Below are 20,440 nucleotides of genomic sequence, written 5' to 3'. Positions count from 1 at the left end.
TTCCAATTCTTCACTATTTCTTTGTTGACCTCTTTATATCTATTTTCCATTTCATTCGATTCAAGGAATCATTATTAATTAAATATTTTACTATACTGATTATATTAATCTAAAATTTATATATAATTTATTAATTTTCCAATGAATTATCTCAATCCAAATTGGTAGTGTTTACATAAGAATATATAATGCTTTTAAAGATTTATTATTATTTTAGATCTCATTATCATTATATCATGATCTATTATGTATAGCATGATTGGCTTTATGATCTGAATGAAAATAAATATGATCTACATCTACATTCTGATTTATACTAAAGTTTGCTATTAAAGTTTGCTTTAATTAATTATATTTCTATCTTTACTGATATATCAATATATACAAAGTTTTAATGCATCAGTATTCACCATTTGTTATTAAGTAACAGTGAGAAATATTTTCTAGCATTGTCCAATTTGTATGCACTTAATTTTTATTATATTCCTGTATACAAGATCCTGGAAATACTGCTTCCAAGTCTTCAGTATATTCTCTCAAAGCTTGTCACAGACATTTGGAAGAAGAGTGTTCATCATTTATGATTTCCATGAATTCCATTAATGGACATCTCGTGCTATTTCCATTGCGTAAAAATTTTTTATCTCTCGATGCCTCACTGATTATTTCTTTTTTGGGAATTAGAGATACTTTTATGAAAGAAAAGGAAAGAAGAATGAAAACAATAAAAAGATTCGCAAAGAAACAAGATATTAGTATGCTGAATGTGACATTCCTTTTGTGCCATTCATATGTTTTAAAATTTACCATATTGTCGTTAAATTTTGACTAAAAACTTATTTTTCAATATTTTTTTTTATCCTTTTCAAGTTTTTCTTTGTTGCCTGAGTTAAGCGAACTAGATGCAATTATCTTAATCTTTTTTGCATAAAATAACATTTTTTTGTGTTTGTTTTTTTCGAAGATTTGTTAATGTTCTTTTGAATTTTAAAAAAATAGAGAATAAAAAAATTGGTGGGAAAACAATTGCTTTGAATTTTTAATTGGTGTTTTAAGGGATTAATTAATTTTTCTTAAAAATTTATTTTTACACATGACTTTAAATATTAATTTTAATGTTATTGTTAATTAAATCATCGATATACTATAAAAATATATAAGAAATAAGACTTAATTATATAATAATGTGATTTTGATTAAATTTTATCAACAACTATTTTCCATTTTATTTTATTTGATTTTATTTCTAATTTTATATATGTTAAGGGGAGAGAGGTAATATGTAGTAGATAAAAGATTATAAACAAAGAGTAAAGAGATAAAAAATGGATATTATAAAAAAAGAATAAAACCCACGCATTATATTTTAAACTTTCTTGAAAACAAAAATTTGTCAAAATTGTTTCATATCCATTTATTGCAATTCATTTAAACAATGTTCTTTTATCCATATATCTTACAATTTAAAATTGTAATGAACTTGATTGTTTTTTTCCAATTTTGGATCATGCTTATTAAAAAAGGTTTAAAAGACAAATAAAAATATTATCAAGCGGTGAATATATTGCTATGTCACAAATATAAATTTATAAATATAGATAGAATTCAATGCGATAGTAATGATAGTTTTTTATTAATATCTTGAAAATTGAAAGAATTCGATTAAATAAGAATAAGAAAAAAAAGTTGTTCAAAATGATATTCTCAATAATTTTAAAATGGTACAAAAAAATCATATTTCAAATAATCATCAATATATTATATTATTATTAAGATAGAGGATATTTTATAATTAGTACATGATTTAATATATTTTCATCGTAAATTTCAACCAAAAATTAAATAATATCACTTGTATATGTGTTTATTTTCTTATTTTCTTCTAACACAAAAATGAAGGATTAAGTAATTGAAAATGTAATATATTTGCTTTCAAGTATATAATGTAAAAATTTTTTATTCAAAAAATTAAATAATATAAATATAAAAAAACAAAAATCTCTTTTATAATTGACAATATCTATTCACTTTCGCTTTTCCTAATCTAATTTAGTACTTTTTTTTCTTTACACAGAAAAAATAGAGAAACAAAAATAGATTCACATTCTGAAATTACAGTTACTTTAAAAATGAAAAAAATAATTATAAAATTGGTTTCAAATACTATACAAAAACTCAAACTTTTAAATAAGAAATATATTACAAAAAAAAATTTCAAACATTTTATTATTTTACATTATAATATTTTATAGAATTTTATTATAGAATATATCTATTTCGAAATCATTTAATTCCACTTAATCATTTAATTGTTTACATATATTTTCACATTATTATGATTAATTTTTATTTATAAATCAAAACTGAATATCCTGTATATTTATATTTATGAATACATTATTTCATACATTTTCTGCAATCAAAATTTAATCATAATAATTTTGGTATCTATGATTTGAAGAATATAAAATACGTTCTGTTAAAACTCCAATGTGAATATATAAATGTTATTAATGTAAATGTAAATTATTTTAGATATAGAAGAATTATTAGGAAAACCGGTTCAGACTGAATTATCCAGCGAAACAGGATTGAATGATGCATTAAACACGCTCATGGATCTTTTAAATGGTAAAAAAAAATATTAAACTATTCACAATCCATTTTAACCATTAAATGTTGAAATTAATTTTCTTATTGCGACTAATATATAAGTTATTGAATTATTAATACGCAATACCATATTTAATTTTTATATCATAACTTCGTAATAAATGATAAAATTATGCATTTTTAATTTACAGAAATTTTTATGAAAAATTTTTCATAGTTTATAAAATAATATAATTTATAGAGTAGCAAATTTTTAATGTTCATATATTTTTTTATATTTTTTTATATTCAATTATACTTATAGAAAAACTGAAAAGTAAAAATATATCAGTATTAATAATTTATAAGGCAACAAAAAATAAGTAAATATTATAAAATACATGTAGAAATATAGAAGTGTCATTTAAAATTTATCTTTTAAATTATAAGCAATTTAATTTTTACTAAATAAAGTCATTTAGTTATTTATAATTGTTATATATATAGTTATTAATAATATCACAAAGGTTTTTTAAAGATTTTAGTTTGATAAAGTTTTTTTTAATAAAAAAATGCAATTTATTCATATCATTTCAAATACACCAAACTCATTATACCAAAACATAAATGTAATATAATACGTGAAAAATCATTTATGTTATACGAAAATCTTGAATATTTTATCTCATATAACTTATGTCAAATCTCATGTTATAAAAAGCAACAAATCAGCATAATTATAATAATAATTATAGGTTCATTATTGCATTATATTCGATTTACTTATTGAATCTATGAAATATAATTTTAATCTGAATAAGATACATATAAAAATTTTAAATTGAACTTTTTTGAGCATAACTAAAGTAAATCTACTTAAATATTTAGAACAAAATTTAGAATTTTTAAACTAACTCATTAATTTAATTTTTTATATCTCATAAATAAAAAGTTTTAATCAATTGAATATATGAGCAATGATTTAGCATCATTTTTTCTTCACACAATTACATGATTTTAAATCAAAATTATTTGAAATAAAAAATCTTATGAATATTGCCCCAATAACGATTGCAACTATTATCATGAACTACATTTCAGTCTTCATATTAGTAGCAAAGAGTTTCTGGCTTTCAGTACATACAACACTGGTAGTCTAATGCTCATAGATGTGATATTGTCTGAAAATAATAATGATTAATTATTGATTGATTAATTTAAAAAATACTTGTTTATAATGATGTAATCAATATCTTCATTTCGTTCTATTGTGCATTGAATTTTGAAAAAGATAGCAACTATATAAATATGTGCAATGTTTTTATTTTTTGGATATTCTATATGCATAAAAATCGATTGACAAAAGATTATTAAAGTTTCCGAGTATCGTTAATTTAAATAATAATTTGTTATATTGTATTGTTATATCTATTATTAAAAATAAATACTTCATAATTTTTTAAAAATTCATTTCTTTTTTTTTCATTTTGAGCAACACATTTTGTTTTCGTATCATAACAGAATACATCAATATTTTATATCAACATGAACAAAAATATTAACTACATTTTTGTCAATATCCAGTAAAGTTTTAAAATTTTTTAATGCTTAGAATCTGGTTTAATTCGACATTTTCCAAGATTTCATTCAGCAATAATTTGTAATTTGTAATCTATTTCGAATCTGAAGAAAATTTTTAGAAGAAATTCGAAGATAATTCCAGGTATCGTTCTCTCCTTAAGAGAAAATGTCAAAAAAGAATTCATGAAAGAATGACTATGATATTTTTAAAGGCTATTAATTGATAAGCTTTTTTTGACAAGAGTCAATCAATATACTCTTGTGAAGTTGAGAATACAAAAACAACAATGTTAACAGCAATGTTTACGAAGAAATGGCTATTTTTTAATTATTGGCTTCAATTTATTATCTAAATTGATATAATTGAGCACTTCGATTATAATATGATAAAGCATCAATCAAATTCGATGCTCAACAGCTAAAAATAAAATTATAGTGATCAATGACTTAATTTATTGCTGTTATTAGGACGTTCTTGGCAATCTTAAAATTCTAAAATGAATTATCAGTTTAAACATATATATATGTACATATTATAAATCTAATTATTTCAGATGAATAATTCATTCATCTTCAATAAATTATTTCCGATATTTCTATTCAACTATTGTAACAAAATGATAGAAAATCATTTATCATTTAATATAAATAATGATTACGAAAGAAGTATCACTTTTACAATTTCAAAAATTTTATTTTGATTCTGAAATTTATCGCATTTAACAAAAATGTCTCTTTCACTATCTTTAATGACATCATAGAATCATAGCAGTCATAATCGTTAGAATTATGAGCATACTTAGTGTTAAATAATGAAATAGATTATTCAAAGTTTAAAAAAAAAAGTGTGTTGAATTTTGGAATTTTGAATAACAACTATTTTCATTTTTATTCTGTTATATTATTTATTATATTTTGTTATTTATTATATATAATGTCTTTGCTAAAAATTTTAGGATTTTATTAATTTTAACTTACACTTTCACTTACACATAATAAGAATATGTTTTTCAAATAAGTTAAGCTGGTCTTATGTTTTTCCTTTAAGTTCCATATGAAAGCAGATTGCGACCTTGAAACTTAATTAATTAATAAAAGATTAAATTATATTTTGATAAATTAATAAAAGATTGAACGTGAAACTACAAATTTATATCATATTTAATAATATTTAATAAAAGACATCAATAAAAAACAAATATCATTAAAAATATTTTACAATATCGAAAGAATTAAAAAAATTTTGGAAAATTTGCAAAAAGCAAAAAGAAAAACGTAGCAAATAAAAATCTTTATTTTTTACTAAAGGATATGTGAATTTTGAACATGTAAAAATTTGATCATATATATAGATAATATTTTATATAATAAAAAATATTAAAAGTGCTATTTTTCATAACAATTCTTCACATATAACATTATATTTAAGTTTTGGTATAATTGTAACATTTAATTGAATTACTGGATCCATTATTATGTAAGTAAAATTGTAATACTATTGTAGTAGTGGTATTGATGTTTTATAATTTGTCTGCATGCAGATATTTTAGGACAAATTCAGTTGCTTATATAACTTATAAATAAAACGATATTTGCATGTAAATCATATAATTCATCTCACGTAATAAATTTATTATATCAGAAAAAAATGAAATTATATATTAATGTAATTGCTGTAATACATATTTTTATAGTCTTATTATATAAAAATATTGGTTTTTCAAGTTAAAATTATAAATTACAACATATATAACTATATGTGTTACCATTTATCATAATATTATTTCAGTTAGCCAAAAAGTTTCGAACAATGTCGAATCTTTGTTAAATGATGGAGAAAATATTCGTAATCTTGGTAAAGAATTAACTATAGAAATTAATAGTTTACGTCAAAATTTAGAAAGTGCATTAAGAGCTTGTACTGGCCAAGATCGACCTCTCTGTACCATTATTGATTCTTCTGAATTACGAGTAACTTTACGTATTGATCAGGTAAATTCAATACATTTTTTACAAATTAATATTAATGTAATATTAATTTAAACAATGTATATATATATAATTTTCATTTATTTATATTTTTCATGTGTTCTTATTCAAGAGGAACACATCTTGATAAAATTTTGTATATAATTATTAAATGTAAGATTAAACTTTGTGTACCACATTAAATATTAAATATTGTTAAAATAAAGAATTATGTTGAAATAAAGACTTAGGTTAAAAAATTTTTTTTCAATTATTTATACCATAATATTTTAAGGAACATTCATGAAATACATTTTCTTATTATGAAAATTATAAAATGTATCTTTATATTGAATAAGCAAAGTTTTATTAATATTATTTATGTTTTTACAGTTCGTAAAAGATACTCGTTTATTACGTTTGCATAATACTAAACAAGAAAATCTGACAAAAACTATACGTCAAGTTCGAGGAGAATATTTATATATTCCACAACATATTGCACGAAATAGTTTAGAAGCCAGAAATCGTAAGTAAAAATATGGTATATTGAAAAATAAAAATATATATAACAAATATATATTAAATAAGAATAATGTTAAGAATATTTTTAAATAATTTCAACTATATAGCTATATAAAAATTATATTTATAAAAAATAAGTGAGAAAATTTGGAAAATGCAAAGAATATAAATAATAATACAATTGTACGATATAAAAACATATATAGAAAAGTGAACAACTATAACTTGCTATATTATAAAGAATATTATATAAAAAAAGTATTTTATTTCATATACAATGAATGTAAAATATATTTGTATAATATTTAATTTTAAGAAAAACTTAAAACTTTGTTTATGAAAATTTTAAGTAAAAGAAATAATAAAAAGAATTTAAATCAACATAAAACAAACATCACGATCGTGAGTTTTAAATAATTTTGTAACAGTAAAAATTTATAATTTATAAGTACATAAAATATAATCTTCATTAGATAATTTATATTATTTACTCATTTGTTACATATCTTTTAAATATAATTTTTCTTAAATAATTTTTAGATAAACTATTTTACATAATAATTTGATAATTGTTTATTTATTTTTTTTCACGGTCCTTCGAGTAACACTCTCAGTATTACATTTAGGCATTACATTTGTACAATATTCAAAGTTAATCAGTTCTGGACATTAACATAAAATATTACCATATATATTATATTTCTATAATAGTCGAATTTCCAATAACATTTAAAAAAAATCTTTATATGAAATGAAAAAAGATATCTTTTCAGAAATTCGACGTGAAGTGAATAAAATGCGAGCCAGGATTTTCGATGAAGCACGAAATATGGAAGCAAGTAATTCAGAGCTCGTTAAGCAATTAGAATTTGCAAGACGTTTAGTGGATTATACGACGCCATATATAATAGTTTTTGAACACGTGAGATGGCTCGTAGGTATAGGTGAGTATATAAATTGAAAAAAAGAAAAAATAAATTAAATTTTATTTGTGCAAATATACATATATAAATTTATAAATGTTATTAAAACATAAATATGTTTATTATACAAAATTATACAATGAGTATAAAAAACTTGGACTTGTTTCTTTGAGAAATTCTTTGAGAGCAAATATTGTTTCTATTTAACATAGTAAAAATCCATTGAAATATAGAAATTCATATGAACTTTTTGTTATCTAAATATTGATGGCACATGATTAATATATATATTAGCAATAAACTGATTCATAACTACAGAAATACTTAAATGTGATATTATCAGAAATACAACATGATTATTTACTCTATATTTCTATAACATATCAAAATGCTGTAGCAATTCTTGAAATTTTAAAATTATTTTTATAATTATTTAATCCTCTAACAAAAGATTACTATATTATGCATTGGCAAACGTAACATTTAATCATTATTATTTCTAATTGTCATTTATTTCTCATAAAAATGTTTGCAATTAAAAAAAAAAAAAAAAGAAAAAACTTAATATGATTACCAGTTATTATTTGCCAACAGTTATATTAAATTCATCTTCGCTCAATGCTTATCAAGATCCAACTTCTATAAATCGTTAGAAAAAAAAATAACGACGAGATAATTATCTTTGATTACATTAAAGTTGCTGTCATAGTTATATAAATTATAAATATAAACGATAAAAAGAAAGAATCTAAGACTTTAAAAATTTATTAAAACTTTAAAAATAATCGCTAAAAAAAGCAAAAAAGTAATATAAATCTTACAATTAATTTTTTTTAAATAAAATTGATTTTTATCACAAATATTCAATGAATGAGTTTCTTGGCAACATTAAGTGTAAACCGAATAATTGATTAAAGATATTAATTTAAAAAATATATATTATTATTAATATTAATTGAAATCAGTTGGTAGATGCAAACATTATTTTTAAATCAATATTTGCTTATTATTATACTATAAAAACATATATGTATTTCATAAATAGTTTTTATTTCGTTAGTATCTCTGAAATATTTTTATTGATGTTAAATAGTAATTTTGTGTTGATCATTTTGAGCTAAACAAACAATTTTTCCAAGATTTTTTTTGAAATTTTAAAATCACTAATATTTTAAATAAAAATATTGTATCTATTTTATTTAAATATAAAATATCATTTAAGGAAAGAACATTATAAAAAAAATGTTCTTAAAAGTTTGGATATATAGAGATACATTATGCAATATTAACAGTTTTATTAATTTTAAATTGATCATAAAAATTATTTGAAGATCAAGTTTAATTTTAAATGAAACTACATAATTTTTATTGCACAGATCAATAACTCGTTACTTTTTACAAAAAAAAAATATTTATTTATAATTTGAAAAATCTTTAATTTAGAAAATATTTTATCTTAAAATATAAAATTCATAAAACTTATCATATGAAAGACAAGGAGTTCGCAAAGTTATATTCTTTTTTCTTTTATATTAAAACGCTTAAGACAAACTTTCATGTCTTAACTACATTTTCGGGATTTAGAATCATTGTGAATCATCTGAATTAGAATTAAAATCTGAAATAATTGTTAATAATTAAAAAATAAAAAAAATTAAAAAAGTATATGAATAAATATGATAGATCATAAATATCATATTATATAAGAATATAAAGATTAATATGATGACAAATTCTTATCTATATATTATAGGTGCAGTCCTATGTATTTTACTCATCTGGCTATTATTGCTAGGGGCTCTCTGTTGTCGTTGTGGTGCTTATGAAACTAAAATTCGATTTACACTTTTATGGTATGTGTATATATATATATAATTCGATTCAATACTTGTTTACATTCAATATTAAATTTCAAATGTTATTAAGAAAAAAATATAAATTTTGTCTAGAATATTTTCTGAAGCATATATCATATTATAGCTATAAGTTCAATAAATGTACAAATTATTTCATTTATTATTATTAAAAAATTGTAATTAATGTTAATCTAATGTTGCTCTTCTTTAGATGAGCTAGTATATTATTTCAACTGATTGCTTATAATAATATGACTTAACCAATATTTTTGTATATTGTCTTTTATATTTGATTTAGTTTCTAAAAATATTCTACATATTTTAATAAACATATATATAATTTATATTATACAAAGAAAAATCAACAAATCTTAATTTTTTTTAAGTAATTTCATAAAGCAACTTTTTCCTTTACGAAAATTTTCGTTTTGAATTTGTTAATGAATTAAATATTAATGAAAAACTGTTGGATATGTATCATTAGCTGTTTATTCGATTCTTTGTTCATATGACAAAAGTTTTTAAACGAATTAATTGCATTTTTTTCATATTTCAGTGGCGTTTTTATGGCTTGTATTATCTCAATTATATTATGGATAGTTTTTATTATGACTTTGATATTATCGAGTCATACCGAAATGTTAATCTGCCGTCCACTTCATGATCCGAATTATAATACATTACAAGCTATTTTGGAAACTCGAATATTCTTAGGAAAAAGATTAAGTGTACCTTTAAAGGACCTATTTGAGTAAGTTCATTTTTTAAATACATAGTAAACATATATATATCCATATATAATTAATTATCCAAGAAAAATTATATAATTCAAAAATTTAGTTTTCAAATCAAATTGTAAGATATGTGGAATGTTAATAATATGAATCCAGTAAAATTTTTAAGGAATTTTAAGAAATTTAATGAAATGAATTTTATATTTTTATTTTTCAAATTATTTATACATATATATTTATTCAAATTTTACAAAGAGAAGCTTAAATGCCATTCGATATTTTATCAAACAATTCGATTATTCGACAAAGCAAGATTTTCAAGTAAAACAATTTTTTAAAAAACATGAATAAAACATACAATGTCTGGCCAAAAAAAAATTAGCGCCATTCAACTATATAATTTTCAACTATTTCATATTTTTAGCGAGGCAATAATAATTCAATAATAATTTTTATCAACTATTAATTTTCTATTTCTCTTTCATATTTTAAGTTTTAATTTCTTTTGCTTTGATTATAATATTCTTTCCAGTATGCTTCTTATGCACTATTTTATCATATCCTTTATTTTTAGATTTAACAAATATTCATTATTTTTAAATCAGCTAGCATATAATGACTAGTGATACGTATATAGATAAATAAACTTCAAATATTTTCAATTGAATTTATATCAAAAGAGTTGGCTCATTATATGTATAGTACAAAATAATAATATGCATTATAATATATGAATTATTTATATATTAATACATTAATTTATCAGATGTCAAAACAGTTTACACACACATATTAAAAAAAAAAAACGCGCATATATGCGCTCCCCAAATAATTGTTTATCTATTGTGAATATATTATAATATTTGTATTCCAAAAATGAAAAATTTAGATAGCTAGCAAATTAATATATGTGTGAAGTACATTAACAATTAATAAAATTTGCAATTAAATTTTTTCAGATCTTTAAATTTTAGTAAAAGCATGAAAAATATTAAATATTATACGTGATCTTAATTTCTTGGCCAAGAACTGCACATAACTTAATTTATATTATATTCTATGCAATCATTCAAAAATTGTATCACTTGTTTTTAATTGTATCATTTTAATTTGTATCATGTCAATAATTGTATCAATAATTTAAAAAATACATTGAAATATGATAGAATATAATTTTTTTCTCGTGCAAATTGATGTAATAATGATTTCAATTTTTTTTGTCTTGAATAATTTTTTACAGAGAAACTTCGAAAAAAAGAAACTGCTTCAATGTAGGAGAAAATCGTAAAAAAAAAAGAAATGCAAAATTATTTCAAATAAACTTATTTTATAATTAATATATTGTAACAATATAACAAAAATCAAACATTTAATTTGCTTTAAATTATTTTAAGACGATTAAAAATTTGCCATAAAAGATGATATACACATTTTACAAATGTTTATTATTCTATACAAAATATTAATACATTCATTATATCTTTGGAGAGTTAATTTTAGAGGCGAAAACAAAAATTGATATACGAAAATGTCAATTATTTATTAGGTTATTAAATTCTATCGCTATATTTCTTTTTTTATTTACACGTGCACTATACATATATATATCCTTATTTATTTATATCTATATTGTTTTTTGTAGATATTACTTATTCTATTTATTATATTTTCTTTTATAAATACTCAGATATTTGCTAATATTAAGCATAAGTTTGATATTAATTTATATATATTTTTTTTTAATATTATAATTTAATATAAAAACTTCTAAGTATTGTATATATTTATTTAATATCTTTTTTGCTATGATTTCTTCTTATATTTAATTGTAATTGGATAATTTTGAAAAAATTTTCAAGAAATAAAAAAAATATATATAATATAAAATATAATATTTATTATAGTATAGAAATATTTATTTATTTATGTATTTATTACAATAATAAAATAAATTATATTTTTCTTTAAATAAATATTATTATTAGTAATAATATATCTTTATTATAAAATTTTATTATAAATAGCTATTGATAATATTGATTTGATAATTGATTATTTAATATAATATAAACATTGCAATATTAATAAAAAGCATTTATTCAGCTTTCTTGAAATTTAATGTAACAAATACAAAATAATAATATTTTATTAAATCCTAAAAGCTTCAATTTTATTTGCAAAATAATTTAAAACTTCAAGATAAAATAATCTTTAATATTAATTAATTATTAATAAACGTATAATATATGATTATAGGAAATGTCGAATGAATGAACCAGCTTACCCAGCATTTGGATTAGGAAATACAATGAAATTAGAGCAACTTGCTGCATATTGGACTTGGTCAAGCTTTTCTAGAATTATATTAAAAATTAAAGTCGAATTGAGAACCTTAAATATATTTCCAAGATATTTTGAAAGGCAACTACATGATTTATTATATGCTTGCGGATTAAATTTAACAGAACATAGAGTTATGGTATAGTAAATCTTTAATTTATTTTATATTTAGATTTGTTTTGTAGAAACTTTTTTTAAATTAAATTCTCTTTTAATTTTGTATAATATAATAAGTGTATATAAAAATAATTACTTAAATGATTTAGTAAGATAAATAATTAATTTCTTTTTATTATTAATTATAGCAATAATAGAATATATATAATATGAGTTATGTTTATATGCAGTTGCTATTCACTTCCATTTACTTAAATTTACTCTTTTGATGGATTTCTAAATATTTTTAATCAACATCTTTAATATTTAAAAAATTGCTTTTTAATAGAAAGTGTATCTTATGAAATATAACATATTTCGATTATGTAAAAATATTCATTTCACATATTTTTAAAAATAGTAATAAAAATGTTTCAATTTGCTATAAGAAGCAATTCGTTCCACCAAAAAAATTGTTTATTATAAAAATTTATATATTATATTTTTATAAATAATTAGATTAGAATAGATTAAAATAGTTAAAAAATATTATTTATTTAGTTATTTATTTTTGCGATAGATTGATAAAAACAAGTGATATATAAATATTCTTGATCAATTAGATAATGTGTAAATTAAAATTTTTTAATAAATTTAAACGTAATAAAAAATTAATATAAAAATTCAAGAATTTTAAACCGAGAAGTCTATAAAAAAATTTATAGACTTGTAATTCTAGTATTAAATCTTAATTCTATTAAAAAAAACTATAAAAAAAATCCATAAATGCTTACATATATTATATAAATGCTTGAACATTATTCGAATTAATACCAGAAAAAATTATGTATCTCTAAATTGTTTTCCAGTTTGAAATCAATGTCCAAAATTAAAAGATTATTAAATTTTGACAGATAAATTGTCGATCTTTGCTGTTGTAATCAAATTAATAATAAGCTTAGATTGAATATTATATCTTTTTTCTAGATTCAATAAAAAATATTTAATAATTAATGATTATATAGTTAATTAACTTTAATTTCTAATCATTAATTAAGTTATATGATATTTTGCTCAACTTTATTTACTGCATATATAGTTTCAATTTTTATTATATCATTAAAATTTATTTGTTAGTTTTATTAAAAATAATTTTGTTAGATTTGTTTAAATCTAAAATGTTTAAAAATATATAAAATATTCTGTATTTTTTACAATAATAGTTTATTAACATTTTGTAATTTTTGAAATGTTATTTGTTATTAGATCCAAGGAAAAATTTTAAATAAAGATTTAGAAATATTATCAGATCAATTGGATAAAGTTACCCAACGAATGAATGATAAATTAACAGCAAGAAGCTTGGAAACTATTGTATCAATTATGCAAGATATAAATTCAAGGCGTCTAAAACCTTTGATGAAATTACAAGATAAGTTGTTATACAACCTTGCTGCATTAGAATTGCAAATACAGCCGCTACAAACACACATTAATTATTCACTTTCTCATTTGAAGAGCATTCAATATTATATTGACAATGAAGGAGATAAAATTGCTCAATTAGTACGTATATTTTGATTTTTTTATTTTATGATTAAGAAAATTTAATTAATAATTAATAAAATAATTAATAATAATCGATATAAATAATATAACTTGATATTAAAATAAATCTATATATACAATTTTCTTTTTATATTTTCTCATTACTACAAATCATACATTAATATCTGAACGTTCTGTTATTTTATTTTATTTTAAATTATTTGTATTTGCAGATATCATGGATTATTTATATTGTAACAAAATAGTAGTTGGAAAAAAATACTTAATTGACAGAAATTTCGGAAAAAATATTCAATATTATTAAATTCTTTCTTTAATTCGTAAAGAAATAAACTTTTTTTTTTAAGTATTTTCTATTTAATATTTTATGATGTTTCCGTATCCATAAATAACTGCTTTCAATATGTGTATTAAATATCTAATTAAATCTAATGTTACTTTTTCTTTTGTTAAAAAAAAAAGATTTAAATTGCTTTTTATTTCATATCAAATCGATTTAAATATCATTTTATCTCAAAAATTATAATTGTTTTTGTTATCAAATTTCTCTTATTAAAAAAAATATTTATTATAACAAACGTGATAAATATAAATATTATGCTTTATATATTGGACCATACATGTTTTTTATATATTCAAATAGACATATTTATTAATATTAACTTATACATGCAAATATTAGTTTTGTTATTAATTTTTAAATTGAAAGACGTTAAGGTAATACATTAACATTCCATTTATATTCGAATGTAATGAATGAAAAAAAAAAAATAAGTATGAGTAAGATATTAGTAGCTGATAATATGTGCAAAATAAATGATCAAACGTTATTTATTATAATTATAATTTTATTATATAATTTATAGTTAGATATTATAATTTGTAAGTAAAAAAGGAGAAGAAATGAGTGTAAGTGAATATTTATATTCAATAAACACGGATTTAAACCGCAAGCGTTAAATGTTTAATTAGATACGCTTGAAAATGATTACGAGATTTCTAAAAATATTGATGATAATAATGATAATAAAAAACTGGATACTGAAAGTGATATTAGTGTACCAAAGCACTTATTATATAAATATTAAGTAAATATGATTTAAAGTCTTCTATTATTTCAACGTCTGTCATGGTTAATAATTTATAGGCGAATCGATAAATATGGATGACAATATATTCGAATACGTGGCTAGATTTATTGACTCATTTTAAGAAATTGGCCTAGTTGATTGTAGCATTACACGTAACACGATTCTTCGTTATTAATTCCACGTGTTCGCGTATAAATCACTTTTTTAAATCTTTGAAATGATTAAGCAAAATTTTGATTCTTGATATCATCATTGTCGTATAACTCGTCACATCGCATTTTTGTTATTACCAATTTTTAATTTTTAATGAATTTTATATTGTTGACCAAAAATTTTTTGCCAAGGATAGTGCGAGAGATCATATACAGAACGTTCGATTATAAATGTCAAAAAATTTAAGAGATGAATTTTTAAGATAAAAAGAAATAACAAAAATGTGTTTATGGTTTTATTATTCAATTATAAATAATTAAAAATCAATAAAGATACCTATAAGTAAACACATTTCCATATATAAATAAATATAAGGCAGCACTCATGTAATTCATCATTAACATGTAATAATAATTTTTATTACTTTTTTTCAAATCAACATTTTCAACATCTCTTTCGATATCATTTTTTTTTTTATTTCTTTTATTGTACCAAATGATTTCTATCCATAATTTATAATAAGTAATAATAATAATAATAATTGATATACTTTACATATACAGAAAACAAAAGCTTATACAGATCGATTAGCTAATTATCTGGATCAATGGAGATTTCATGTATTATCTGAAATGGGTAATGGAATAGCCAAATGCCGACCACTTTGGGATGTTTTAGAAGGAATTAAACTTTTATTGTGTAATCATTTTTTAGGTAATTTGGTGCGTATAAAATTACAAACACAAAATCATAGAAAAATATTTAAAAATATTGTTTTAGATTTATAATTTTACTTTTTATTTTTCAGAGTGGATATTGGTTTGCTACATTTATTTGCGCGGTTATTATGATAGCAAGTACACCAACTGCACATATTTTATCATTAGTATATAAGAAATTATCAAATGATGAAAAAGATGCTAATCTCGTACCCACGAGATCGTAAGTACATTTAACACCAACTTCAATAACTGTTTGATTAATTAAAATTAAAACTAAATTAACTTGTAATTTATTCTCTGCAAGTTTTTATGAATCTTTCTATATATTTTTTTGATCAAATTAATATTACTTTAACTTACTTGCAAATATTATTATTATTTATACTTAATATCATAGAAAAAAAGACTTTTTTTTTTAATTTTATTTATATAAATATTAGATATTAAATTATAATAGATTTTTATTTATATATCTTACGTGCTATTGATATATATTGACATTTATTTAAGTTTTTCATTTTATATATAATAGATTAGTAATTAAAAGATGTTAATAGATTTTAAGATATTGGTTATATTTATAATTATAACTCTCAAAATCGATGTAAATTTTTGCACAATTCATATTTTAACTTTCAAAAAAGTGCAATAGTGTTTAAATAGACATTTTTCATACCATCACATATATATATTTTTCTTTTTAAATCTTTTTTAAAAAATTTTAATCTTTACAACTTATATACAACAAAAATATGTGATTTAAATTTAAAGTTAAAAATTTAGTTCGTTTTTACATATCGTTTGTTTTACTTGTTAAGCATGATTCTTAAATTTATTATGTTCAATCTATTCAGAATATTTCAGATATACGTATATTCGAAATGTAAATATGATATGATATAAAAAGATGTATACGTCTTACATCGTTACGAAGAAGAAAACTTTTCATTCGTATAAAAATGGAATTTTTCTGCTTTAGTTATCTTAATAAAGATACGAAGAATTTGCACACTTATGTATTTTTTTGTTTATAATATAATTGATTATATTATCTATATGAAACGATCCATTTATCTTATATGGAACAATAGAATTCTTTAATTGTGCAAATCAATCTAACGTGGTAATCGAGCACTTATAGCCAGGATTTTCAAGTTCTGAAACACGCTACGATTTAAAAATGACTTAATTTTCTCCGAAATTTTCCCTAAAAAAGAAATTAGTATAACATCATATAATCTCCACTGCCTCTGCTATTAGAGTTACAACATGTAACCAAATTTCCGTCAATCCAAACGTGGCATCGTAACTTTTAACTTTATCTAATCTAACAGTAATAGTGGAGATAATTTTTATGTCATTAATTTCTCTTAGAAATGGAAATTGAATCATTATTAGTAATAAACGAGATAACGTTCTCGTTTGACAACTTTGAAGCAAAATTATTAGGAGAAATCCCTCAATGAGAGATTTCTTTCCTTTCCTTTATTATTTACTTATACTTATATTATGTCTACTAGTCTAATCTCGTCATTAGCATACTCATTTAGTAATGAACTAATCAATTCGCTTTTTTCCCCATTATATTTTCTTTTTAAGTTTCTCAAATCTTTTTATCTTCTATTGGTAACATTAATTATAATCATTTTATAGTTTGTTTTTATATGGAATTAAATAAGTAAGAGGATTCAAAATCATATCTCATAACGGAAATCTTCAATGAAAATATAATCTTCTAATCTAAATTTTAGTATAATGTAATGTATGTAAAATAATGGGGAATTGTAATTTTCCATTTTTGATGGAAACGCTGGTTAAAAATTCCATTCAAAACAACGACATTTGATTGTATATTTCTGATATTTATTATTCTGTAAAATAATGTATTGAAGTCCCTTTTTTTATTTTCTAAAAAAAGGGTCCAATCACTTTCTTAAGATCAGAAGCATCTGATTATATAATCTCGTAATTAATTTACAAAAATTAGAATCAAACTCATTGATGATATCAAGAAACGTCTCTGTTTCTCCCTTTTTCTTTTTTCAAAGATCTTCTGCGACAGATCACACCCTCCTGATAATATTGAAAATGGAATAATGTCGAAACTTAAATTGATAATCGAAAGGATCCAAAGTCACTTAAATATACTCAATGAGACACTTTTCGATCGCTCTTTTGGATCTGATAGTCAATTCGATGTTTCAATCACTAGATTGATCTTGTTTTTGACAGGTGCTGTTTGATTTATATATGATTGATATACTTTCGCGCTTTTTCAAACTTTGGAATTAATCTACATTAGCAAAATTTTTTTATTTTTTACCATTTCTCATTAACCTTAAGATATAAGATATAAAATAAAATATTCCTTTTGACGCAAGAGACATATTTCTTTATTTTCTGAGTTTTTTGTACCATTTATCGCTATCTAAGAATTCTTTCGCAATAGAAACAAAAATTTAAGATTTTCTAGTTGCTATTAGAAGCTGACTGGTAATAGCTTCAGAAATGTTGATGCCTCAAAGTGTATATGTGGTGTTTCATTTATATTGCTCAGTTTACTTCTGTCTCTATCTATACAATCATTAATATGAATATGATACAAATACATTATAACATGAATAGATATAATTTTGTAGAAATTTTTTATTTAAAAATAAATGGAGAAAATTATAATTTTATGTAATTATTAATTGTTACGTGTTTTTAATTTCAGAGAAGATCCGCCAACTGAACCTGACCAACAAGAAAATTGGAATACACCCGAGTAAGCATACGTTTTATTCCAAAAAGAATTGTTTAAAATAAAAAGAAATATTTAAAAAATTCTAATAAATTAATTATCTTAATATAAATATTATTTTTAAATTTAATTATTTAAGAAAGAAACGTAATAAATAAGAGATTTACTTTACACAATCATTTACTAAAAAAATAATTAAAGATTTTTAAAAAATCTTAATATTTCGTTAATCTTTCTTTGAAATGATTCAAATATTTGTATACTGTATTCATAATTTAAGAATATATTTTTTAGAAAATATTAAATTATTTTTCTTAATTACAATAATGAATTACATTGTTTAAATAACATGATACAATTACAAATAAACTAATACAAATAAATAAATTGAAAATAAATAGATATCCATTTATGCAATAACAAAACATTTTATTTTCAGACCACCACCACCACCTGAAGAAGGATGGCAATAAAAAAATATTTTATGAAATATTTCATAAATAATTCTATTTCTACATAAAGCCATTTAAAAATCTTTAATTATTTATTTTAGCAGTTTTATTATATATAATAATTAATATAATAATAAAATACTTTAAAATTAAAATGGTTAAAAACATAACACATGTTGCAAGCTGGAGAAATATGATTATGCATCAGTCAGATTATAAAATTATTAATCAGACAAATCCATTTGTTAATTGCACTGGATATTGAGGAAAATGACAAAAAAAGTTAGTAATAGATTTTGCAATGTTAAAATAATTGAAATAAACAAAGATTATAGATTTAAATTTATTGGATTGGATATTGTAATTGAATAAACTTTATATATCAAAAAATAAAATATATATTTATTTTTTTCGACACACAATTGTTCAATGTTACAATCTATCTATACATAAAATTTTAAATCAAATGAGTGATTTTGAAAAAAGTATCAAAACTTAGAAAGATAATTATTTACAAAAGTACACATATATTTTTTATTTAAAATAACATGTACTGAAATACATATATATACAATATATATTTAAATCAAACGTTTATTCGAAACTTTCATCATATGCATTAAATATAAAAGGAAAAATCATCCCACAAAAATGCTTTTAAATTTATAATACAATTTATGTAAAATATCTCTACAATGTATATATACCTAATACGATGTGTTATGATCATATGATAATTAATGATTTTATTCAACAAAAACTAAAACAAATTTCTTATTTGGAGATCGTACGCTCGATTTGGATTCTCAAAAATTCGAAGATGAATATGGAATAAGAATCTTTCCATGAAAATTTCATGATAGATTCTTTCCTATTTCTATTACTCTATTCTTTTATACATCTCAATAATTAAAGTCAACTGATATATAAGGAAAAGTTGTTCAGAATCTTGTGTTTGAAAATTTCATCGAAATCGATGAGAAGGATTCTTTTGTAAACAATTTCATTTTAATACTTCTTTTACTTATTTTAGAGTTTATAGATACTATGAACATAACATTGAACAATTGAACGTTTATAAAAAATATATATATA

General features: G+C 20.5%; 1 protein-coding gene across 2 annotated transcripts in view; it reads left to right on the top strand.

Moving 5' to 3' along the window:
* The window catches only part of prom (prominin), a 59,841-nt gene extending 40,326 nt beyond the window's left edge, over nt 1-19,515 (top strand). For both annotated transcript variants that reach the window (XM_086912691.1, XM_086912696.1), the window contains 12 exons: nt 2,536-2,631; nt 5,963-6,165; nt 6,535-6,670; nt 7,440-7,610; nt 9,343-9,442; nt 10,002-10,196; nt 12,436-12,658; nt 13,882-14,181; nt 15,992-16,150; nt 16,237-16,370; nt 18,867-18,917; nt 19,333-19,515. In XM_086912691.1, coding sequence (XP_086768817.1) covers nt 2,536-2,631; nt 5,963-6,165; nt 6,535-6,670; nt 7,440-7,610; nt 9,343-9,442; nt 10,002-10,196; nt 12,436-12,658; nt 13,882-14,181; nt 15,992-16,150; nt 16,237-16,370; nt 18,867-18,917; nt 19,333-19,366 — 1,802 coding nt within the window. In that variant the 3' untranslated portion in view covers nt 19,367-19,515. The remainder of the gene's footprint in view (nt 1-2,535; nt 2,632-5,962; nt 6,166-6,534; nt 6,671-7,439; nt 7,611-9,342; nt 9,443-10,001; nt 10,197-12,435; nt 12,659-13,881; nt 14,182-15,991; nt 16,151-16,236; nt 16,371-18,866; nt 18,918-19,332) is intronic.
* Nucleotides 19,516-20,440: the final 925 nt, after the last annotated feature.

This window comes from Apis florea, unplaced genomic scaffold (genome assembly GCF_048593485.1).
Source record: "Apis florea isolate Af1SG1 unplaced genomic scaffold, ASM4859348v1 contig_1794_pilon, whole genome shotgun sequence".
In the NCBI taxonomy this organism is placed as follows: Eukaryota; Metazoa; Arthropoda; class Insecta; order Hymenoptera; family Apidae; genus Apis; species Apis florea.
This window is presented reverse-complemented; position numbering and strand designations above follow the sequence as displayed.